At 36.2% G+C, this 25,839-nt stretch overlaps 1 protein-coding gene across 2 annotated transcripts; it reads left to right on the top strand.

The window, feature by feature from the left end:
- Positions 1 to 387: 387 nt before the first annotated feature.
- Positions 388 to 14,785, top strand: FAM133B (family with sequence similarity 133 member B). Of its 2 annotated transcripts, none has more exons than XM_087915344.1 (11): positions 388 to 522; positions 5,114 to 5,211; positions 5,582 to 5,660; positions 7,159 to 7,233; positions 7,399 to 7,428; positions 7,648 to 7,716; positions 9,713 to 9,808; positions 10,144 to 10,191; positions 11,743 to 11,838; positions 12,230 to 12,274; positions 12,966 to 14,785. In XM_087915344.1, exons 1-11 carry the CDS (start codon positions 499 to 501, stop codon positions 13,086 to 13,088), a joined length of 783 nt encoding a protein of 260 aa, XP_087771470.1. In that variant the 5' UTR covers positions 388 to 498; the 3' UTR covers positions 13,089 to 14,785. The 2 variants fall into 2 exon arrangements, with proteins under 2 accessions (XP_087771470.1, XP_026562057.1); XM_026706272.2 differs by having other exon boundaries at positions 7,396 to 7,428.
- The last annotated feature ends 11,054 nt before the right edge of the window (positions 14,786 to 25,839 follow it).

Genomic DNA, 25,839 nt, shown 5'->3' with positions numbered 1-25,839 from the left:
GTGCTTTTTGTAAACATTATTTTACATCCAAGTTCATAGGAAGTGTAGATCTTCACTTTACAGATCTGAGCTCTCTTTTGAATCTCCCGCGATTTAAAAAAGAGAGAGAGAGAAGAAATGAACATTGCGTCCTCTCACAATTTTGGCAACCCAGGGGACTCTAGTCTTTTCGCGGTCGCATTCATTCTCCTACATTTACTCCATACAGCATTTTAACTATTCAAAGATTGGCTTCGAAGGGATCAGAGAAAAAAAAAATAGGAAGAAAATCATACTGCCGCAGCACATAACTAAACGGCCGGTTTCTTTTTTACAGGGCAAACAAGGAAGGGCAAACAAGGAAGGGCGTGTGGCTTCAATGTCTGCCACTGTACAGGTTAGGTGCCACTGAGCATGCTCCGTAGTATCTGATGTTAAAAACTTGACGGGTAGCAGAGAAAGGGGCTCCACTAGGCCGGTTTGGTTTTCGTCGCTGGGGTTCCAGGATTCCTGCACGCAATGGGGAAAAGGGATAACCGGGTGGTGCGTAAGCTAAGTCTCTCTTCTTACAAGCGCTATCGAAACGGCAAAGGTTTCGAAGGAGGGACACAAGCCTTTCTTCCTGGCCTGGGCGGGGATAATGGACTAAGAGGGAGACGGTGGCTATGCGACCACCTTTGAAATTGGGGGGTGGGTAGATAGCTGGCATCGGAGAGTATATGTAGGGAACAGCCAGTGTCTGTCAGAGACATCCTGCAGACCTTTCCTCATTGCATTGACAAAAGGATTGAGCTACTAAAAATGCAGTAGTTCTGGTTGTCATGGGCTTGATAGTCGTTTGAATGGGAAAAGTGGGTGGCTGTGAGAGGGATTTTGGGGTTTTACACATGAAACATTTCTCCCTCTGTCATAAAAGCAAAGTAGTAAGTTGGGCCCCTCTGTAGATGTAGATCTAGTGAATTTTTCATCTCAATTATGTGATGAGATTGAAAAGTTACCTGTTTTTTTTGGGGGGGGGGTGTTAATAAGGGCATTGTCTGATCTTATGAATATACGGAGTGCGCCTGTATGTTTTTCAGCATTAGGTCTTTAATTGTAAAATAATCTGAATCCTGCGTTTTTGTATTTCAAAACTTACGTCCAGTGTTTTTCATCTTGTGGTTTTTGTTTTGTTTTGTGCTTTAAGATGAATTAATTATCACATCAAAATATATATAGATCGTTTAGGGTAGACTTGAGGGACATACTTATATATCGAGCAGTAAGATATATCCAAAAGAGAAGTGGAAAATGAAAAGTGCAAAAAGCGTCTGTCTATTGAGTGTGCTTTTTAGAAATAAATGTGCTTATCCTTATTTGCCAATTTGAAGAGTCTATGATCCCTGCTTTTGTTAAATTCCTAAGAATACACTGAATAAAACTGCATTGCATATGTTGCTCTTAGGACCAGAAAAGCACTTATCAAACTTAGTACACTGAGAGTGAAATGTTAAAACGGGGGGGAAGTTTCTTATTTCTCTCTGTGAATAATCTTTGTTTTTTGAATAAATACAGGCAGTAATAAATCCATTATAAAACTTTAAAGCAAAGATTTGTGCGCTAACATTATAGATGACATGTTTTATAGGCAGCCTGATGTCTCAATTTGTATAAGTCAAACTCTGCCTAAAATAAAACTTCAAGTGTTTGTTTATATATTAGCTTTCAAGGGTCGCTTTGAGGTTATTTTATTTAAGCCAGAAAAAAAGATTGGGGGTGGGGTGGGGGGGACAGAAAGCAAAGAAACTCCCCAAAGATGGGTTTTTATTCAGAGTTGGGTCTGAATTTGATGTTTCAATTCTGATTGCTTATCAAGGCCCATAGCACCATACAGTTGTGTAGAATCCAGAAACTAATATTTATTTTTTATTTATTCTAGAAAAACATTTATCTGACATACATTTAAAACAAACAAATTATATATATATAATTTATATATATACACACACATACACACATACATACATACATACATACTGTACAATTTACAACATATATTGAGCAATGGTTTTTTTTTTCTTTATTATTGACGTGATCTGCCTTGTTACAATAACTCTTTCATTCTTTTAATGTTTTAATTTCTCAATATAGTTTATGATTAAATGCACATCTGTCATTTCCATAACTTATCCAAATATTTTCTTTAACCACTCATATCAAATGTTCCATATTTCATAATAGTCACTATCTTGTTTATTTTTTAACAGTTTGGTTAGACTATCCATCTCAGCGCATTCATGTATTTTTTTAATTACCATATCCTCTGAAGGGATGGAAGGCAGTTTCCAGTTTTGTGCGTATGTTCTGGCCGCAGTTATGATGTGCAAAATTAAATATTGATATTTTTTTTCTCCATGTTTGAATCTATCATACTTAGCAGAAAGGTTTCGGGTTCAAGCTTTAAATTTTGTTTTGTTATATTTAAAATCCAATTTCTAATATTTCTCCAAAACTTCTGAGCACATGGGTAAGTCCACCACATATGAAAATATGTTCCTTATGCGTAGTTACATTTCCAACAATTGGGTGGTAGTTTGGGGAACATCTTGGCTGGTCTTATATAAGTTTTCTTTATACGAGGCTGACGTGGTTAATTTGTAATTTGTTTACCAAATGTGTTCCCACTTATCTAATTCAATACTATGACCCATTTTCTAATTCAACCCAATCCTTAAGCCAGTTTACCATAGCGGCATCATAATATAATCCAAAATCTAGAAGGCCAAATCCTCCTTTTTTCTTGGCATCCTGTAATAATTTATATTTCACTCTGGGTTTTTTCCTCTGCCATATAAATTTAGATATACATTTGTTTAATTCTACAAAAAAATTCTTTTCCAACTTGACTGGCACTGTCTGAAACAAGAACAACAATTTTGGCAAAATATTCATTTTTACTATCGAAATACATCCCAATAGAAACTGCAATTTGGCCCAATTATCTAAATCTTTAACTATTTGCGTTATTAACTTATCATAGTTATCTTTTTTAATCAACGAACATCTAGCAGTCAACCAGATCCCTAGGTATTTTACTTTATTTATCCCCTGCATACCTAGTTTATTTGTTAGTTCTTCCTTGTGCTCCTTTGTACAGTTTTTTGTTAACACTTTTGTTTTTTCTTTGTTAATTTTTAACCCTGCCACCTTTCCGTATTCCTCTATTTCTCTTATAGGGCTCGCTTCTAAGGGATCTTCTAATATAAATGCCATATCATCGGCGAATGCCTGGAGTTTATATTCCTCTTTTTTAATTTTTAGTCCTCTAATCTCTTTGCCTAATTTGTACTAAGACAGTCTTTTATGCCAATATATACAATAGAGGAGCTAAGGGGCAGCCTTGTCTTACTCCCTTATTTATCTTTATGTATCTGTATTTTCCCCATTTATTAATATTTTTGCGGTTTGCATGTTATAAATTGTCTTAATAAATCCTATAAAATTTTCACCAAATTTCATGCCTATCAATTGTTTAATAAGGAAGTTCCAATTCAGGTTGTCAAATGCCTTCTGGGAGTCTAAAAATATCAATGCCATTGTCTTGGTTGAGTATACTTCATAATATTCCAATATATCCATAATGGTTCTTATATTTGTTTTTATTTGCCTATGGGGGAGGAAGCCATTCTGATCAGTGTGGATAATTCTACTTAATACTCTCTTTAATCTTTCCGCCATATTGTGGTCATTATTTTGTAATCTACATTTATTGTGGCCATTATTGTGGCCATTATTTTATAATCTACATTTAAAAGTGATATTGGTCTATAGTTTTGAATTTTTTGTGGATCTGATTGTTCTTTATAAATAAGGATAATATATGCTTCCATCCATGAAACTACTCATATTAAATGACTGGTAGGTCAAAATGTTAATGTATGTAGGAAACAATATGAAATGAATATTGACAATATACATAGGAAACCATAACATCTATATTAAATCATGAATGCCTTATCAGTAAAAAAATAGCATTGATACAAAAAGGATGATTTCTCATAAGTTTCATGATAACCTGCTATTAAATCAGTAATGAATAGCATGCCCTAGGTATGCATGCTGAATATATATGTATATATCCAGGATTACATTTGCATTCAATAGCTTCATTACAAATTAATATCCTAATAATTCTTTTATTATCTTTTTAATTAAAAAAATAAGATTAAGAGATGGCAATATTGAATTTTTTTTTCTTTTACTTTACTACAAACTTCTTCACTGAAGGTTTCTAACAATGAAAATACACATTTGGGATTGCATAGGGAGGTAGGAATGTCAGAGATTTGAAAAAGCGGTAATGATTTAGGTAGGAGTGTTTGTCTATACTCTCATTTTATGCTATAAGAAATTAGTCATCTCCACTCCAGCTTTCATTTCATATATAAGATACTACATTTAATTAGGTCCCATGTTTTAAGAGTGTAACTAGTTTTTAAAAGATCATCAAAAGTTGATGTTGTAACATAGTGAAAGGAAAGGAAGGAAATGTAGGAGCAACATTCATTCTCTCTCTTATATACTATCTTCTCTTAGCAAGCTTAGTGATAAATTTAATAGTCTTAATGATACCATAATATTTATTTTGTTGCTTTGATCCTTTAATAAGAATATTACAGTATTAGTTGATCCTCTGTTAGTTTCGCACAATTTTTCTTGAGCAGAATTATTTCCCAGAATCCAATTGTACGCAGCTTTTGCTGAGGCAAATTAAAAGTAAGAAATATCCCAGCATACTGCCTCCCCACTCCCAAGTGACATAACCATACAGAACTTAACTGTATTTCATTAATCACTGATAGGGTTTTTATATAAATATATTACATTTATTTATACAATATATAAAAGTTTGAATAGTACATATATAACATTTAAATATTAGTTTTTTATAACAGTTGGGGAAGAAGCAGGATACATCACCAAAAAATTAAGCCCTGTCGGTTTCCAATACATTAAAAATTATATCAAGTTGGTAACTTATGTAGGCTAGCTAAATGACAATATATCATTTGTTAAAATTAATAGAAAAAAAGTTATTTTTAGGGGTTGCAGATTGGAATAATTTAATGTTCTCTCTTTCTTTGTCATATTTAAGGCATACATGAATCCTATAGCAATGGCTAGATCACGAGGTCCTGCTCCGTCTTCAGGACCTACAATACAAGATTACTTGAACAGACCAAGGCCAACATGGTATGCTACAAATGATAATTTTGTTCCTTTTATGAGATTACTTTATTAAGAAAGAAAAGTAGTAAAGTTTGCCTTAATGTAATCCCTGTGCCCCAAATTAATAGATTGGTTCACATATGACATTAAATCAGGAAATAGAAAATGGAGTTTGAAGTCCCTATGTAGGCTACCCCCCATTCTGGCTTTTGGGACTTATCCAAATGTGGATAGGCCCCAAATTTGGATCATTTTTTCACATTTTGTTTTTTGGGGCAAAATGAAACTCTTTAAGACTTACAGATGCTTTAAGGCTTTTACCAGCATCTTCTAAATTAATATTTTTAGATCTAAATGTATATATCAGTTACAGATTATGTATTTTTCATTAAAGGGAAGAAGTAAAAGAACAACTAGAAAAGAAGAAGAAAGGTTCCAAGGCCTTAGCAGAATTTGAAGAAAGAATGAATGAGGTTTGTTATTTGATTAATGTAGAGACAAGCCTATATTGTACATCTGTATTATTATTAGTATTAACATACTAATTAAATTTCAGTTTTATGCTAATAGATATATTCAGTATTAATAGCTTCTCATGCAGATGCATCAAAAGATCCAATGCAAACGTGATTAGCAATAAAAATAAATGTTCTACCGTGTTAGCTTTCAGTGATTGCAGATCTAATCCAGCACATCTTAGATTAATAATGCTAATATTATTAATTAATATTAATGAGTAATGCTAGCATTATCAATCATGAATATTTATTATTAATAATGATGATGATTAATAAAGATGTGATTGGATATTCAGCTCTTAACAGTGATTGAACATTAGGCACCATAAGTACTTAAGGTTGGCCATAAATGTTAAGCATATTAGTCCACTAGATTAATAAAGATAGTTTTAACACAATGAGAAAAGCCACATTGCTGCTGTATCTAAGATACACAAGCAAAAATGCATGTGTTCTCCTCATTCTTTCTGTGGCATCCAATAAATTATAAGGGGCTAGGTTGCAGTACTGACTACCTCTGTAATGAAGCCTAGTAGTACATTCTATTAAAAAGTGAACAGGAATCTGGCAGCATATCTTCCATATATATAAAAGCGAAATACCACTCACGCATCACCATGAAATTTCCAGAACCGTAAGGCCTACAAACTTGAAATTTGCAGCATATGTTCCTCTTGGCTTCTAGATGCTCACTAAGAAAGGATTGTTTAAAATGACCATCAGATCATTAGTATTTCTTATATTATTATTAACATGCTCTGATGCTAAGGAGTTCTACTCTTCCTCCCCACCTGAAAAGAAATCTGTTCTAACTGCCACTTGGGCGTGACCAGCACGTGACTCACCCGGCCTGCGGGCTGGGAGTTTAGACATTCTATTCCTCCTCCCCATCTGAAAAACACTCTGATACTAAAGAGTTAGACATTCTACTCCCCCTCCTCACCTGAAAGGTAGAGAAGGGAATAGGAGAGGATCAATGGGGCCAGCCTGAGGGAGAGAAGGGTATAAGATAGGAGAGGCCTCTGTGGGGCCAGCCTGAGGGAGAGAAGGGGATTGGAGAGGATCAATGGGGCATGCCTGAGGGAGAGAAAGAGGGGCCAGCCTGGGGGAGGGGAATAGGAGAGGAGAGGCTTCTGCAGGTTAAGCCTGAGGGAGAGAAGGGGAGCGGAGTGGCCGATCGTAACTACTCATTAATGTTCAAGCTTTAACTGTCAATTTATCAAATCCGATCACATAGTTCCATAGTGAAGCATGGATATCCAACCGACTAGTAAATTATATAAATGAATGGATTCAATGAGATTTCGTTCCAGGAGAATGTATATAGAATTCCAATTTAATGATTTCAAACAAATTTCCCATCTCTGGAAATAGGTTCTTATGAGTTAATGATCATAAAGGCAATCCAAAGGGTACTTGAGAAAAACTCATAATTGTTTCAATTGTTTTTCAGAACTGGAAAAAAGAACTGGAAAAACATAGAGAGAAATTGTTAAGTGGAAATGAGAGCACTTCAAGGAAGAAAGAGGTAAGTGCCTTCATATGTGCACTCCGTGTGGAACTAGGGATTTGAAGTTTTCCTGTTGCAATAGTCTTTGCTTTAAGTACGTTATTGTGGCTGTTATAATAAAATATACTTCAAAAATGTTAACCATTCAAACATATTAATGGGGAAAAATCCTTTTTTTAGAAGAAGAAAAAAGAGAAGAAGAAATCCAGTAGGGTGAGCAAAGATTTCATTTATTTTTCAACACCTAAGATATAGTTTATTTAAATGGGAAAGGGTGATTTTTAGATTTTTATTATAAATGTTTAATATTGGTTTTTAAATGCAGGTGATGCAGCTTTGGATAATATCCATAAATTTGAGGGGTAGGGGTTAACTTATTCTGTTGACAAATTCTGCATCTCACAAATTTACGTTTTGTTATCTTTGGTCAAGTTATCTCCATCTTCCTCTTCCTCATCAAGCTCTGATTCTTCCAGCAGTTCATCTGATATTGAAGATGAGGTAAGACTGAATTATAATTTTCTATAATTTCGTATTCAAAATGGGTGTCTAAATAAAGGAGAAGCAGTATCATTTTCATTGAAATGTCAGAAATCTTTTAAGGAGCTGGTTTTTAAAGCCATTTGAAGGGCAGGGCATCCCTACGTTTGTTGACTAGTACCAGATTCATTATATTCTTCTGCTGGCTGAAGTGAGAGTAAATGTCTGTCACTGCTATTCTCTGAAAATTTGCTCCAGAGAATTAAAGGAACATGAAACTGTACCTTGTTTTTCCTCTTCATCCTGTAGGGGAAAATTTTCCTCCTGCAACAATTGTCTGTGAAAAAGCAAGGAACCACTCATGTAGCTTAGGAAGGAGTACTCTTATGAAATCCCACTACCTCTTTTGGTGCTAAAAATGAGAGAGAAAGCATGTATCTATTTCTGATTCCCGTCTGTTACTTGAAAATACATTTAGTTCATTCATTTAATGGCAGACATGACTGTGCTAAAACCCAAGCTTTCCTGTATCTTCTGTAACTGGATAATGTAGGAAGCTGATGCATATCCATACATCAATGGAAGTGAAAGGGAGATGTGTTTGTACACATTTTTTACTTTCACATCAGAAACAACTTGTGCTATTTCTCAAAAGACATTAACACAACTTTAGTGAATACCAGCAAAAATGAACAACTTTGTAGAAAAAAAGGAAAGTGTTGAAATGAAACTCTTCTAATACATGTATTTAACAGGCAATTGAATTTCTAAAACACAATGCATCATTGTTGAGGACTCTCCTATTGCAGTAGACAAGTGTGGACCATTTAAGGATCCTTACAAGACTGAATTTTTAGCAGAATGACAAGATGCCCTGAACCATTATAAAAATAAACATTCTTAGTAGAACGATTTATTACATCACAAATCATTATGAATTAATAGTAGAAGGGATTCTTTTCACAAAAGAATTGTAGATTTTATTGGTTTCCTAGTCATGATTTTAGCATGCATATGTGGTAGGAACCGGTATAGCTCTCTTGAAGAAAAACATTTGGAGGAATCTTGAAGGAAACATTTATTTAGTCAGAAAGATAAGTATCCTCTCTCCTTATCAATTCTCTGCCTTCTGATATTCCTGAGCAGAGAAGAAGTAGCAGTTGAGATTCTAATACAGAAGGTACTCATGTTAGTTCCAACCCCTTTTGGCATTTCACAACACAGAATTGTGAAGAATAAAGAAAATTCCTCTTTGATCTTTAGTAAAAGCATTGGTATGTAACTATTTGACATAAAGTAAAGGTTGTATAAAAGGATATGAGGAGTAAAAGACTTTAGGTGCTGTAGTTCAAATTGTTCAAAATTATCAAATCAGTAGGGCTTCTCTGAGGCTGATAACTATTAACTAGGCAAGATTTGTTCATGAATCAGGACTTTTGATTTTTAAAAAAAAATTATTTGCCTTTCTGATGTTGATTGAAATCATAGTTCCAAAGTATGAACAATTATTATCAGAATGTTTCGCCTTTTATTTTTCATTGAAGTAATATAATAATTGATAAAAATAATCTAAATTGAATTTTGCTCTTTTTACAACTGGAATATACTATATTAGTTCAGAATAATTTATATTGAGCTTTTGAATAAACACTGAATTACTATTAACTTTAAACCCTGCTTCCATTTAATTTATAAAATTTTCATTTTAAGAATATTTTTAGCTTTATTTGTTTTTCTCTGAAAAAAATTTTTCATGGCTTCGTGACCTTTGAATTCAGTCAGTCACAATATTAAAATATTTCTGATTCAGAAATCAGAATATTAAAATATTTGATAAAGAATTATTAAACAAAGGCATTAAACAGAAATGCTGTCATTATCTTGAACATAGAGAAATGGGAAGGAAAAATCCAGTTATTCCTATGGCTAGTTGTTAAGAAAATGCATTTATACTTTATGTCTGAAATGAATTAATCTGAACAAAATCTAATAATTTTCTTATCATATTCATGATTAGGATAAGAAACAAGGAAAAAAGAGAAAGAAAAAAAAATATCACACCTTACAGAAGTCATCTGAAAGCTCTAGTTCAGACTCTGATTCAGATAGCAAGGTAAAGTAAAAAAAATAGTATCCTTACCTAATTTATGAACTATTACATTGGTTAGACTGCACTAGTGACAGAAATGCATATGTGGAATATGAATGAAATTTGGATCTCTGCTTTGTTCTAAACTGGCACACTGTTTGCTCGTATTTGCTCTATTGCAACAGTAATACAGTACATATACTGTATGTTTTATTTTTCACTGAAGCTCTGTTTTGATTATTCCATTCCAGAATACCAGTTGCCGTTACTTTTGCATTATTTGCTTACACAGAAGCAAATTTAAGTGTACACTGTCATTAATGCTGTTTTTTTAATCATAATTACTTCTTATTATTTAGGATAGTTTAAGAACTAAACGGACAAAGGAAGATTATGAAAGAGACAAGGTAAAACAATTTCATAGTACTTTTAAAAATTCTTTGAAAATGAATGTCCGATTATAGAATAACTGAATGAAAGTTCCTAGTTGCCTAATTGTAAAAAAGCTCTGAAATTAACAGCTGTTTAGCATTAAAATTGCTAGTTGTTAGGCAAACTAATTCCAAAATCTGATCTTCACATCTGTTATATCAGTTGGCCTGTAAATATTTATTAATTTAATGTAATGTTAAGTATATTATTGCAGTTGGTCACATAATCAGCAATTAATCTTGATTTTGTTCTTAAAGAAATAGCAACGTGAAATCATAACAGCCAGTTCTTTAATTGGTGTTGGCCTTCATTTATATCAAGTTTGTTTCAAAAACGATAGGTTGTCAATATATCAGCATAGTGTACATCCAGATCCAAACAATGTGGTCTTATATAATTAACAAATGAAATTGTCAATATGTAGATTTTCTAAGTACCATTCAAGGCTTTTTGATATGGCACCCAATATCCCTGTAACCATGGGACCACCATTGCTGGTTATTCCATAATCTTCCAATTTTGATTTTTGAATCTTGATACTTTATAATCTTCTCCAATTCTTTGTCTTCTGTTTTACTTTCTTCTGGTATTCTCACATCAATTATCCATACTTTTTTTCTTTTCAACCATAGTTAAATCTGATGAGTTATGTGCCAAAATTTTATATGTTTATATTTTGAAATCATCATTATTATTATTTTGGATTGCAACCAACATCAACTAGATGTTTAGATTGGATTTGGCATTTTTATCAACTTATGAACTCTTTTCTACAGATCTGGGATAGGCAGATGTGGTTAAATGACAGTATTAACGGTACTGTTGCAGGATGTAAGCTACTCCAAGTGAAGTTTTTGCAATTAACTAATGATGACTTTGTCAATGCTGATGGTGTTCAAGTATGTTGCAGGGGTATGGGGATTGCTTTCTTTTGCCATAGTCATTTTACTTCTATTTGCAGGTTGTATTTTGTAATTTTCTCCAGTTGTTTCTCTTCTACTTTGTCTACAGGGATTGCAATGTCCATTATTCAGTCTTTCTAATCAACAATAGTTTATTGTTGCTATTTTGTCATCCTGTTGTTATAAGTCTGCACTGTTTTCCTGCTAACTAAGTGGTTATTGTTTTTTTTCAGCTTCTTTGCAGAGGTAGAATTTTGTTGTCTGTTACTATACAGAATAATTCTGTCTCTTCAACTTTCCTGCTCTTAGCTATTGCCAGGGTTGTTGTTATCTACTTTGCCTTCTTTCTGTGTTTCTCTCTGTCTCTGTTTCTCTGTCTCTGTCTCTCTGTGTGTGTGTGTGCACATGCATGCGTGCAGGCTATGTAATACTTGTTGTGACTATTTACTAGTCTTCAAAGTATTATATGGTCAGTACATTTTAAAAAAGAGCAGATAACAAGACCTGACAATAGCGAAGAACAAGAAAGTTGAAGAAAGAGGGGCTAGTCTTATTCTTTATCAGAGGAAACATGAGTTTTCAAAAGTAACCATAACTATTTTATAAATATTTTATCTTACCTAGGATTCAAAAAGTCTTGTTAGGAAAAGAATAAAAGCAGACCATACGGAAGAATTATTGCCATCAGACTCTTCACTAGAATCGACTGAAACAGAGGAGGTCAGTCTAAATATAAAGCAAAGCATTTACACGATTTTAAAATGTTCACCAGGTTCTCCATTCATATGCATACGTGGAAATATTTGTCCATTTTTCCCATATGTTCTGCTTCAGATGACCATGAATTAAGAGACCCACCAAAGATCTTTCTTACATAGTTATTTCTAGACTGTAGAACTCCAAAATGTTGGCTCTGATGTTCCTGTAAATTTTAGGCATGGCAGCAGGATTAGAAAACAGGAAATCACCAGATAGTACAAAACAGCTATTGGAGAAGTAGTCCTTTTTTCCAAAGTATTATTAAGCAACATTTCTATTGTGGTTGCTATTTCAGTTTTTCAGCCTTTTTGAAAAATGTGTATTCTGTCATTCTTCTTTTCTTCACACTTAGGTACAAGCAAAAAAGAAGAAAAACAGTGAAGAAAAAGAGAAAAATGTAAGCTTATTTTTATCTGTCTAAGAACTCCCTATTTCAATTGTTCTAGTTTCTCGTGACTCTACTGAATCAATAATTGGATGATTTTCGATTATTACATAGTGCACATAAGATATAGATAAATACTTAATCCCCATTAGAGTAAAAGTACTAGTCAGAAAATAGGAGGATTGCAAAGGAGTACAGTGCCTGGAATGTTTGACAGAAATGTGGCATAGAAATCTAATAAATAGATAATGAATACTACAGTATTAAATTTAAATGATTGATTCTAGAGATTTAAAACATATTATTTTTTCCTGAATACAATAGTCCTAAGCAGGTAATCAGAGATAAAGTGAATTAACAAATCAAATTTAATATAGACTATTTAATATAGTCTTGCTAATTTCACTTGGCAATTATGAATTAGGTTTTTTGGAAAAAAAATTTTGATTAATGAAATGTGATATGAGGAATTAAAGTTAGAATTTATACGTGAAGGAAAACAACTCTAGAGATAAATCTGTTGACAGTGCTTTCTGTAAATCTTTTAATAGAGTGGTATTTGTTATTCTTAATTTAGATGGCTTTTTGTGATATTCAGTGGCTTTAATTCTTTCCTTGAAAATGCATTTGGAGAGACAAAACTTGAATTGGAATCAGGTAGTTTCAGTATATAACAATTGTCTTTTGGTATTTCTTTTTAAAGGATAAAACAAAAAAGCGAAAGAAACACAAGAAGCATAGCAAAAAGAAGAAAAAGAAAACAGCAAGCTCAAGCTCTCATCCAAAATACTTAAGTCAGGTTTTTCTTTCATCGAAAGTGCAGTGAGACTATAGATACCATAGAGAATTGCAAATTGTGAAAATTATGATAAAATCTGCCAACTGCATGAGCTCTCCTATGTGTTAACAAATCTAGACATTCAGCTTGCCCAGTACCATTGGGCTGGAAATAGCCATTGTTGTTGCCTGATGCTTAATATACATATAGTACCCTTCTCTAGAACTCCAGTAGCTAATAGGACATTTTGGAAAGAAGCCCTTCCCATGGTTTACATGATTGAGCAGTAGAGTAAAACTGGATGGATGCCAGAAAGTTTTGCCTACTTTATTCAGGGATATGTGCATGTGATCTGATATGCAGATGTCAATCAGCTTCATTGTTGTAATGAATGAGGCAACTCCCCGTGGACTAAGATGCATCAGGAGGCCTGTATCTATAAACCAAAGTTGAATTTGGGTGTTTTATTTTAACAGCCTAGTAGTGAAACTTAATTTTTTATTATAAAGACATTTGCAAAATTCTTCTACAGAATCGAATTTAGCAACTCCTGTGACATTTTATTTTTACTGATACCATTTTTGGAATAGGAACGTAGCATTAATATATACAAATGTTACTTTTTTTAGATATGTGTAATATAATTTTATTCTTGTGTTTTTGGGTTGAAGTTGTTAATTAGAACACATAGTTTGATTTGACAGATGAATCAGTTTTGCTAATATTGTTTCAGTACTTCCCATTATATAAACTGCAGTTTTTTTCTTTAAGAATTTAAGGGGAAATCCACTATGAATTTTCCGAGCATGCCCCATTAAAGTAAATGGAAGTGTGGAAGACTGACTAGGCCAATAATTGTAACTGAGCTGATTATGATAGGCTGTTTTTGTTTACTTTATGTTAATAAACTTTCATCTTTCATGTAATTCTAATGATGAAACATATGCTTGGCTGATGAATGAAATGAAAAGTGGACGTTCTTGCTCCTTTGGGCATGTTCACTTCTAATGTTGGTATTAGGTACAGAGAATAGTGTCTATACTATAGGAACAAGTGAAGATGAAGACTGACAATTCAGTTAGCCTCATTTTAACTTCAGATATAAGACACTATTCTTTTTACATAAGTAACAAAGGGGGAAAAATCTTAATATTCCCCTCTAACTTTTTCCCCACTTTTATATATTCTGCTGGAATAGATAGAAGTATCAATCAAATATAGCACAGCTGACTACTCTTTGTAAGGATTTTATTACAACTGAATTAAAACAATGCTGGGCCTGAGATAGTATGCCTCACCATTATCTAGTGACATTGATTTTAACTATAGTTTTCTGGGGTTTTTTTTTAAACTGTTGTTCTTAACATACTTAGAATTATTCTGCATGATTTTGTATCATTGTTATAACTAATTAAGGAATACAATTATAATCAGTGTTTTAATTATTAACTGTCAGAAATAATAATTTTAAATTATTAACTATGTTTCACAAGCAACATCATGTCATCCTTATCTTAATGTACAGCTGCTGAAAATATTTAGCATGTAAAAAGCTGAACGGTGTTATCAGACAGCTTCATATTGAAACTGTTTTTATTCTATATAAGTTCAGTGGTAGATTTATTTTATAATTATGTCCAAACTGCCAGGCATTTCGTAAAGACAATGTTTTAAAAGTTCTTCTGGTCCGGATTATATGTGTATCATTTTAGCTTCTTTAGCAATAAAGTGTGTACTTTAATAAATACCTCTACATGTGAGACCATAAAGAAGCTGTGATATTCACAGTGAGTATGTACAATTACCATTTTATGTAAAGAGGCATTAAAATTACTGGGTAATACTTGCTTTTTCAGCCTCTTACTAAATAAATGTTTAAGGAGAAAAGGAAGGGAAAAATCATAGGTTGGTGGAATGATTTATATTGTTACTGCTTTGAAAGTTTGTTGTCAACATTTGTTCAAATTATGGCAACAGATATTATGTGAAGACTGTACAGGGTTGATGAACGGTACTTATTCCAGTCTTTGCGCATGCCTAAAAAGGAAGGAAAAACCCTAGATTGGGATGAATTTTTCAGCATTCAAGCAGAATGAGCCCAGTAGTGCATACAAAGTCTTGAAAGAATAGGGTAGTGTATTTTTATAGGATAATACCTTTATGAATGAAGGCAAATATATAGGTATCCCAGGATAATGATGCAAGATCACATCTGAGTCGGTCACTGGGACCAAAGATTTACTCTTCTGAGCTTTCAGATTCATGGTAGAGCCCTGTTCATGGAACTTCTCTCTGCTGGACTATATGCTTTGGGAAATTCTGTAGTTGTGTTTGTGTGGTGCCTACTTATTGACTGATTGGTGTATTGAGGGTTGGGCATTGGCTGTTGTTTCCTTGTGTTGCCAACCTCTCAGATTTTAAGTACTTGATTAGCTGGTGGTAAATCAGCACTCCTGTTAACTGACAAGGGGCATATTTTCCAGGCTTCAGTCATTTCCTTGTATAGCCAATGATCTTAATAGTTGCAAAATTAAATGTGTGTCCTTGTTCATTGCAACGTAAGGATATCAATGAGTTTGAGTTTCCTAGTCTGACGGCTCACGTGGTTAGCTTTTTCCCTATTTGTCCTACATAGTTGCAGGGGCAATCCATGCAGGGGATCCAATAGATTACATTGGAAGTATTTCCCAGCTCCAAGTGAACTTTACAATATTTAATTGTCCTCATATGGTAGCCTCTGGGCAGTATGTGATGCCTACTTGCTGATCTTGGAATTGCATTCTGCTTGCATTCTACTGCTTTTGAAATGTATGGCAACGTAGAGTTGGTCTTTTACCTTCTCTTCACTTTTCTCTCCTTTGCATTTTGTGCAGGCATCTTGTAATAATTGCTTGTGGGTACCCATTATGCTTGAATTGTTCATTCTCTCAAGTTGTTTAGTTTGCTGGGTACTACAGTTCTCTTCTCATTCTCATAGTATTCTGATGCAGGTCTTTTTGTGTAACAGTGGATGGTTATTGTTGAAACTGAGAATGCATGGAGTGGCCTTACGATTACTGCGGTTTTTAGGCTTCCATCTTCCTTCCTGTTGACAGGCACATCTAAAAATGGTAATGGTTTGGCCATTTCTTCCTCCATTGTGAATTTTATTTCTGGGAAGATGGAGTTCAGTAGCATATGGAAGTCTTTCAGTACATTTCTTTTGATGGTGACAAAGGTGCTGTCCATACAATGACACCAAAAGTAGGTGTGTAGTTTTCAAATGCAGTGTTCTAGTTCGCTTAGAACAGTTTCTGCCATGACTCCTGATATCTTTATTACGGGTCAAGTAAAATACTCAGAATAGTGAACATCCCTTTGAATTATGCAGATATCATCAGGCTGTATAGGAAAAAGAGCAGGAAGGATACTGGATTTAAATTTTAAAAAAATTAAAATTAAAAGCCATAATCCCTTTATAAATGTTGAATTCAAATTTGTTTCATATACAAGATTTACAAAATTTGTCAAAATGTAGTTCATACACAAACACGGCATTCGCTCTTATAGGAAATATTAAGTTTGCACTAGAATGTATGCAAAGCAGACTGATCTCCAATGTATCAGGCCGTTATGCTAAATCTGTGTTGCTATCAGATAGCTTTAGACATCAAGGAAAAACAATGTTTATACAGGAGGTTTGGTGGTAATGTACAGTTTTGCAAATATGAACATGTTACAAGTGTGATCTTTTTGAGCCATAAATTGGGCAGAGGTTTGATCTTCAAAATATTTTCACTAATAAAAGCAAATGGTTATACAGAATAATAAAACAAAGATTAAAATCTGATAGAGTTAGGAAATAATTGGCATTTTACATTCAATATTCAGCTTGTAAGTTTTTTTTCTAATTATCAAATGAACAGCCAGAAATGAATCACATGCATTCTAGAAAAACATCTTTCACCAACATTCCTCCATTTTTAAATCTTTATAAATTATTTAATAGTAATTCCTTATCCTGGTCTTCAAAACCTTCCACAACTTGTTTTTGCCTTTTCTCTTATATGATCTTGAGCATGTTTTCTTTTTACCAGCTCCACTAATCATCTGTCCAGAGGCTGGCTATTTTCTCAAAAAGCTATCTTTATTATTTAGTTTCAAACAAATTTGTTTGAATCTCCCTTCAAGAACCTGTTTTAGGTTCTTGGAATTTTTCCTCAAAATTAATCTCTTCTGAATGCTTTGGAACAAACTATTATTTCAATGATCTACTGTAAAGAAACCTAGTATATGTAAATTAATTTTCCCTAGTTTGTGTTTTGTTTTGTGTATCCCTTGTTAAACATCGGATCATTGGCTCCATGGGGGAGTAGAATAGAACAGAACAGAACAAACAGAACAGAACAGAACATGAGTTATTTATTGGCCAAGTGTGATTGGACACACAAGGAATTTATCTTGGTGCAAATGCTTTCAGTGTACATAAAAGAAAAGATACATTCGTCAAGTGTCAAGAACCATCAGGTACAACACAATAGTCCTAAATCAAATCATACTAGGAAACAGTCAATATAAATCATAAGGATATAAGCAACAAAGTTACAGTCATACAGTCACAAGTGGGAGGGGATGGGTAATAAGGAGTGATGAGAAGATTAATAGTAATAATAATGCAGACTTTGTAAATAGTTGGACAGTGTTGAGGGACTTATTTGAGGGAGTGATGGCATTCGGGGAAAAAACTGTTCCTGTGTCTTGTTCTGGTGTGCAGTGCTCTATAGTGTCGTTTTGAGGGAAGGACTTGAAACAGTTTATGTCTGGAATGTGAGGGGTCTGTAAATATTTCACAGCCCTCTTTTTGACTCGTGCAGTATACAGGTCCTCAATTGAAGGCAGGTGAGTAGTAATTGTTTTTTCTGCAGTCCTAATTATCCTCTGAAGTCTGTGTCTGTCCTGTTGGGTTGCAGAACCAAACCAGACAGTTATAGAGGTGCAGATGACAGACTCAGTATAATTCCTCTGTAGAACTGTTATCAGCAGGGAAAAAGTTTTGTAAAAGCCATGCCAACTGGCTACATCATATGTTGACTACTGTCAACCATCCCAGTTTGGTCAGTTAGAAAAGGAAGACTCTCAAATTTATTGTTAGCGAAAATACAATTTACTAAAGCCTACTGGTTACAGAAGAAGCAAAGCTGGATCTGAATTTTCGTGCCGAAAGCATATGGTTAACTTTTCCTTTATTCCCACCTTTCAAATTATCTTTGATTTCCCAATTAGGTGCTAAAAAATTGTTTGGGTAACAGTCTTCGCAGGCTGGATAGTTCTGCATTCCATAATGTGACTTTGAAATGGCTGGTAGTTGTCACAGAACAGCACGATGCCTAGTTCCAATTCCTCTTATGCATCCCCCTTATCCCACCCTGGAGTCCCTGTCCCCCCACTGAATATGGCAGGTTGACAGCAAGCAATGCATGGCATAACAGGATGGTAGATGGCTACCCCTAAAGGAAGGAAAAAAGAGCAATGATTCGTCAGAATTATTTGGGTTTGTTAGGATATTTGTTGTGAAATTTGCGAGTGAGGCAGGATGAGTGCACATGGTGACCATCAATTCACTCTGTCCGAGAACTCTGTTCCATAAAACAAAGTATTGCAGTTTGCCTCTATGGAGGCAGGAATCAAGAATCTCTTTGACTTCAAAATGTTGTTCCCCTTTAGTTAATAAGGGAAGGGGTAATGGTTTTTGTTGTGGGATGCAAGGGGGATATAGTTGCAATCTTCAGAAGGCTGTAGTGGGAACTGGATGGACACTTCTAAGGTTTTTCAGCAATTTCAGCTCCACAATCACTGGGTTTATAACTCTAATGATGGGGAAATGCCCAATGTACTTTGATCCTAATTTTGACATAATTGCTTGGACTGTAGAAATTTGGTGGAGGTATAGTGTATATTTTATCCCCCACTTTGAAATTATTTTAAGGGGCTGTCTTTTTAACAGCATATTTTGTACACCTCCCTTGCCTCCTCTACTGCCTTACAGACAATTGGCCAGGTGTTTTGCAAAGTTTTCACTCAGTTGACTAATGAAGCATGGTGGGGGTTATGTTGAGAGAGTTTTGGCATAGAAGCAAAGTCCAGGCTGGTACCCATACGGAATGACTTAAACGCTGTGCTACTGTGGACAGAATTATTATATAAGATTTCTGCAAGTGGAAAGAGATCTGCCCAGTCATTTTGTTGGTAATTTACATAGCAATGGTTCCAGCAATTCCTATATTCACAACTCCATTAGTCTGAGAGTGGTATGAGGAATTGAGCCCTGGGAGGTCCCCAACAGTTTTAGGAGCTCCTGCCAGAACTTAGATGTAAATTTTACACCCTGATCAGAAATTATTCTGTCTGGGGCCTTGCAGAGCCTATACACATGTTGTGTATAGGGTATCTTGGGAAAGCCATAAAATGGGCTTGTTTGGAGAATACATTGGCTATGACCCAAATCACTGTTGTTCTCTGAACTTTCCAGCAGTTCTGTAATGAAATGCATCTATATTTCTTTCCATAGAACGAGGGACTGGTCACAGGCTGCAGGAAACCGAAGGGCTTGCCAGGGTATCTTTTAGCTAAAGCATCTGTTGGGCAATTGACCACATAGTTCTCATATGCAGCCACCAGAATTGGTGTTTCACAAGGTGAAGGGTCTTTACAAACCCAAAATATCCATCTGTTTTTGAATCATGGTTCTGCTGTAGGACCAAGCTTTATTGACTAGAGGGCACATAAAATCTGGTCCCCATCTATGCCAAGTTGTCTCTCAATGAAAACTTTGTGGAAGTTGAACCATTTGCCCTCACTAGAGCGGTCTTCAGTACTTGTGTTAATTCATCAGATATTTGGCCCTGGGGGCTTTTCTGCACTCTTGTGAGGATATGTAATTGGATGGGATGATGGAATTTATTACTTCTCTGGTTCTGTTGCATTTGGGCATTCTGGATAAAGCATTGGCTAGGAAATTCTTTCCCCCAGGGAAATAGCAGAGAGTGAAATTGAAGTGATTAAAATATTGTGCCATCTCACTTGTTTAGGGGATAATTTCTGGAAGGATCTTGTGCTTCCAAATTTTTGTGATCAGTTCACACCTCGAATGGAGTCTTGCTCTTGATGCACTCTAAAAATTGCCTCCAAATAAGGAGTGTCCACTGCACAGTGTACACCTCTTTCTCCGATACCACCAAATGGTGCTCTGCATCAGAGAGTTTTAGGGAGATGTAGGCACAGGGCTTTAATGCTCCCTGTTGGTTCTTTTGGAGGAGAACTGCTCCTATTGTTACATCACTGGCATCTACCTGGAGGACAAAAGGCTGGTTAGGGTCAGGGCGCTTGAGCATTGATTCGGCCATGAAAAGCTGAAAAAGGTTGCCTGGCATTCCATCCTCCATTTCAGTGGCTGGCTAGGCCTTCCCATTTTGTTTTTAAGAAATTTGATGGGTAGAGGAATTTGGGCAAAGGCTGGTTTGAACCGCCTGTAAAAGTTTGTGACCTCCAGCAGGAAGATTTGCAGGTGCTTTCATATGGGAGGCGCCTCCCATTTGAAGATAGCTTTCACCTTTTCTGGATCTATTACCACCCCTTCATGAAAGATTTGGTATCCCAGATAATCCAGTTTAGTTCTGTGCACTTGGAAAACTCATACAGTTGTGCTACATGAAGCTTTTCAAGTACTGCTCCCATCAGCTGTAGGTGTTCTTCCATGGTCTCATATAAATTTAAAAAAATCATCCAAGTACACAAAATTATTTATTCAAATATTCATGTAAGAGCTCATTTATCAGTTGCCTGAACACCGTGAGGGCTCCCTGTAGCCAAAGGGGAGGACTTGGAACGGGAAGAAGCCCAGTGGACATATCCTTTCTTAAGATGGTTTCTCCCAGTCAAGTGAGGGATTCAATTTCTTTAGCCATGCAAGCCCAAATATCATTGATTCAGTTATGCCTGAGCTCACAAAGAAGCTGGTGGTTTCTGTGTGGGTCCCTATCATTAACTCCATGGGCTTCCTCCCACCAAAGTTCCATCTAGCTGGGGGAATGCTATGGGTATCTTTAATTCCCTAAGCTTCATCCCCAGTTTCTCCACCACCCCAGGGCTGACCAGACATCTGTTCAACAAGGGCAAGCCACTGTTACTTCCGCCCTGATGGTCATTGTGATAATTGTCTCACTTAGCATAGGATCATCTTCTCCTCTGTTATTGCTTCTTGAGGATGGTCTCAGTTCTCTCGGTCAGAGTTCACTCACCACTGCTGGAGGATGGGGTGAACTTTATGACCTCCATGCCTTTCCGCCCCCCTTTCCGTTTTGGCAGAGGAGTGCTTTTTCTTTTTTTCTTGATGTTGTGCAGATGCTGCTGCTGACCGTGGAAGAAGGCACTCAGCAGCCCAGTGGCCCTCTTTGCACCAGGGGGTCCTCAAAATATGAAGTGCATTGCCCTTTTAACACCTAACTCTTCATTGTCCTCCATCTCACTGCTCTTGTTTCTCCCCTTTCCTTTTAAAACTTTTTTTTAAAAATATAGAAACTGCAAAGCACAAACTGTGGCTCATTATCCTGTTCTGAGTTAAAGAGACCATGCAGAAAGGCAAAAGGCAGTGGAAATGCTGCTTTGCCAAGATCAGTTTGCAAAAGGTTGCTCCAAGTGGCCCAGTACACTGAGTTCTCAATGTGGCCCACAATACTGAGTTATGCGGATCTCCGGAAGGTAAACAAAGCATTGTGAGGGGTGGAAGAGGGGGCAAAGCAAGAGCAATCTCCCAGGGACCCAGCAGGGTAAGGGTGGAGCTGGGATAGAGATAGATGGGCATCTCTGCAAAGTTGTGAAGCCACCCAGTCATTCATAAGTGCAAATGACTGGATAACTTTTGTAAAATTCTTATTTTCGAATCATAGTTATACATGGCTTTTCGGAGGTCTGTTGTAACTTTGATCAGTAAATGATCTGTCATATCTTAAGACAGGCTGTTTTCACACTAAAGAGTGCTTGAAAATATCAACAAAGGTACGTTTAGGATGGTTTCTTCAGAGGGAGGGTGGGCATTGGCTGGTAATAAAGACCTTGCCATGATCTAGTCATGTTCAGATTCAGAAGCTGTGCCTTTTAGCCTAAGCCAATGGATTGAATGCAGAGATCTCTTGCTATCTCTAGGTGACAACAAACTGAAAATTTATGATGGTTTTCCACTAAATAATTATAGTAATTTCTTTTAATTTTCTGTGTTCATATATATTCCCAGGATGCCTACCTGAAAGACAATGAAGCCTAAAGTAGTAATCCTCTTTATATTCCTGAACCTCCATCAAAAAGTTTTTCTCAGTTAATGTATTCTAGCACTACTGAAAGGAAATATAAGTGTCTTTGAGTTACTAATAGATTTTTTTTTGTATGATTTGCAATTGTTTTTTATGGCTTTCTAATAGCCAATTATTTGAAAGAAATAATAAACATTCTTTTATGGTGGTGATGGAGACAATTTTTGTATGGAAACCCACGTTCTCAGAAGTGTGAAAATCCTTGAAAATTTGAGTAGATGACATCATTCTTGCAAATGCTGGGGCGGGAGGGGCATCCTGGTATCACCTTTGAGGTCAATCAATATCCCAGTTCCATATTTTTAAAAATGTCTTTAATCAATCAAATAGGAAGTGGTATGCAGCAAATCCATAATATTGATCATACTTGCAACAATGTCCTTGGCTCCAAATAGATCTCCAGTGGAGAAACTTCAGAGAAAATTTCATCTTTGACCTGTTGTATCTACAAGGGTTCTGTAGCAGATTTTGGAAGGTTTTACCATTTAGTCATCCTCAACTAATCTTGAAAAAGCCAGTGTCTGACCAAATTGGGTGGGAGAACACTAAAAATTAAAGAAGTAACTAAGAAGGCGAGAACAGCAAATTAATTCTATTTAGTGAACCAATATCAAATGTGGACCCTTTGTCAAATAATTGACATGGTGGAGTCAAATATCTACTACTTGCTCTTGGACATCCAAATAAAATGCTTCCTTGCTTTCCATAAAGAATGACAAAGGCTCCTTGCAGATGCAATGCATTTATACCAAATTCAGAAACAAATCCAGTTGATAGAGTAGCAACTGTAGTGGCATTATTATGGATCCTTAGAGCCACCTTTTAATACCTCAGACAAAAAAAACTCTCAGTGGAGCTTATGAGCAACTTACTATATCCTGCATAATAATAAGTATATGTATAACGGTTTAATAAGTATAATAAGTATATGTATAACGGTTCATTTATAAAGATTAGTAACAGATCCTTATGAACAAATTCCACTAAATCTTGTGATGAGCTTCTTAACTGTGCGCTAATAGGACTTACTGAAAAATGAAGAACATGCCAACACCAACCTGATTCTTTCAGAGATCAAAAAAAAAGTACAGGTAATTCTTGTGCAAGACTAGGCTGAAGCTGCAATACTCAAAAACGTTGCCATGTAAAAAAGGTGCATGAAAGCCAGGAAAAGCTCCCTCAGGGAAAATAGTTAAGACGGAAATAAATCGTTAAGGGAACAAAGAAAAAATGTCTCCTGAATCAGAGAAAAGAAGTTGGGCTTCAGCATATGGGGAACTCCTCCCCAAGTCCCATCAGCAGCTACCAGGACAAAGGAAGGACTTTGGGGGATAAAAGAGGTCCTGAAACTCACCCATTTGAGTCATCTTTGGACCCAGACATGGAGGTTTCTGTTTCTTTGGCTAAGTGCTTGCCGGGCTAGTTGAGAGCATAGGTAAGTGTGGATGAATGTATGTGTGCATGTATGAAAGAACAAATATACGTACACTGTAATCAGTAAAGTTTACTATTTATTTTAAATTCACCTGGTCTCCATGTATTCTAAAGAATCATTCGTGCTTCAGTGTTCGGTTGAAAGTTATTTCAGTGTGGCTGTTTTCCAGTGAATATAAGCCAAATCTGGCAGCACATGTGTAACATTTTAATGGTGTCAGAAATAGGATACATGGATTAGAATAGGATGGGATAGGACAGGACAGAACAGAACCTTGGAGGTCTTTTAGTCCAACCTTCATGCTCAGGAAGAAAACTCTATTCATTTCAGACAAATGGCTGTCCAATCTCTTCTTTAAAAAAGTATTGGAGATTCACAACTTCCGAAGGCCAGTTGTTCTTCTGATTAATTAGACTTTTGAATGTATTATTTGAATGATCAGTAATGCCTTCTAGAAATTTGGGGGTGCCCAGCAAAAGGTGCTTTGCACTGCCTGCCTTCCAGGCGACAACTCCACTGGAGAACCTGAGGAAATGGATTCGATATACTATGAAGTGATAGAGAAAGAATTGGGATTGTCTATTGGTGATTTGCAATAGAAAATGAAGTCAGTGTATTCAGGGACAGATGTTAAGATAGAATTTGGGAAGCTGTACAAATTAAGAGGAGTAATGAAATAGAAAGATGTACCTGGAATGTTTGCAGTGCTATTGGGAGTTGGCCTGCCAAAGGGATCAGCTCTTCAAGCAGTTGGAGGACACCTCTTTAAAAGGAGACTTGGAGCAACTAAAAAAATATCCACCATGTTTCGCAGCCTGATTACTGGCTGCAAAAGAGCCAAATGATGGAATTAAGAGAGATCTTGGCTCTATTGAAGGAGAGTGTAGGAAGGGAAGAGGAATGGCAACAAAAGCACGCTGTGCAAGAATTAAAAATTGAAGCCCTAAAGGATCTTCTGCAGACCTCTACTAGGAACAAGCAGCCTAGCATTCTCCTGTGGAGTATAAGAAAATAAAACCCGATCTTATTTTCGGGAAACACACACACAGACAAACACAATCAGTGCCGCCACCAAGAAACAGGTGGAGGTGCCCCCATAGCCAGGCCACCAACACCCTGACACCTGCCTTGCTTTGCAGCTGTGGCTCCAGCAGCCCCATCCAGAAGGGCTCTGCATGGCTGCCGGCCCACTTCTGCTTGCTCACGGCTGCAATAGAGCAGGAGGCTAAGTGATGTGCTGGTGCTGCAGCCATAAAGTGAGGTGGTCACACCTGCGGAAGGGAGCAACGTGCCATTCAAAGCATGCGCTGACCATACAAATTTGGAGGCACCTAGGACTCCTAGGATTCATTGAAGCAAGTTCAGTAGGCACAGTATTTCAACCAATTCAACTTTACCCTGAAGTACTTTCCGGCAGGGAAGAGTTTCCTGGCTGACGCCCTCTCATGAATGTCCCAGTTGGGAGAAGGTGGTTGCAATTATTCCCTCCCCAGAAAGCAGCCCACCTGGTCCTGGGAAGAGATTGCGATGGGTTTCATAGTGGAGCTGCCAGAGAGTGCAGGAATACCGTGATCTGGACAGTGATCGACCTGTTTTCCAAGTAGGTTCATTTTATTGCCTGTCCCAGACTACCATCCACCCACAAGTTGGTGAAATTGTTCCCGAGGTATATCTATCAGTCGCACAGAGTGCCAAGGAGAATTATTTCGGATTGGGGGTGGGGGTTCAATTCACAAGTTCTGGAGAGAGTTCATAAAGTCAATTTGGTCCCCCCAGGGGCTTAGTTCAGCTTTCCATCTGAGTACCAATGGGGTGGTAGAGTGGACTAATGCAATGGTGGGCCAATTGGGCTCCACCTGCTCCCCTTTGCTGAAGTGGCTCACAACAATGCAGTGCACAGTAGCACATGGCTTACCCACTTCAAAGTGGTCATCGGGGTAGACTTCATTCCCATGTCAGAATACCCCCAGGAGCCTCCCTCTTCTGTTAGTTGCAGCTGTAGAGATGGTCAATTATATTA

The sequence above is a fragment of the Pseudonaja textilis genome, chromosome Z (genome assembly GCF_049901715.1).
Source record: "Pseudonaja textilis isolate UNSWEBS1 chromosome Z, rPseTex1.2, whole genome shotgun sequence".
Taxonomy (NCBI): Eukaryota; Metazoa; Chordata; class Lepidosauria; order Squamata; family Elapidae; genus Pseudonaja; species Pseudonaja textilis.
The sequence above is the reverse complement of the archived record's forward strand: the minus strand, read 5'-3'. Positions and strand labels throughout refer to the sequence as shown.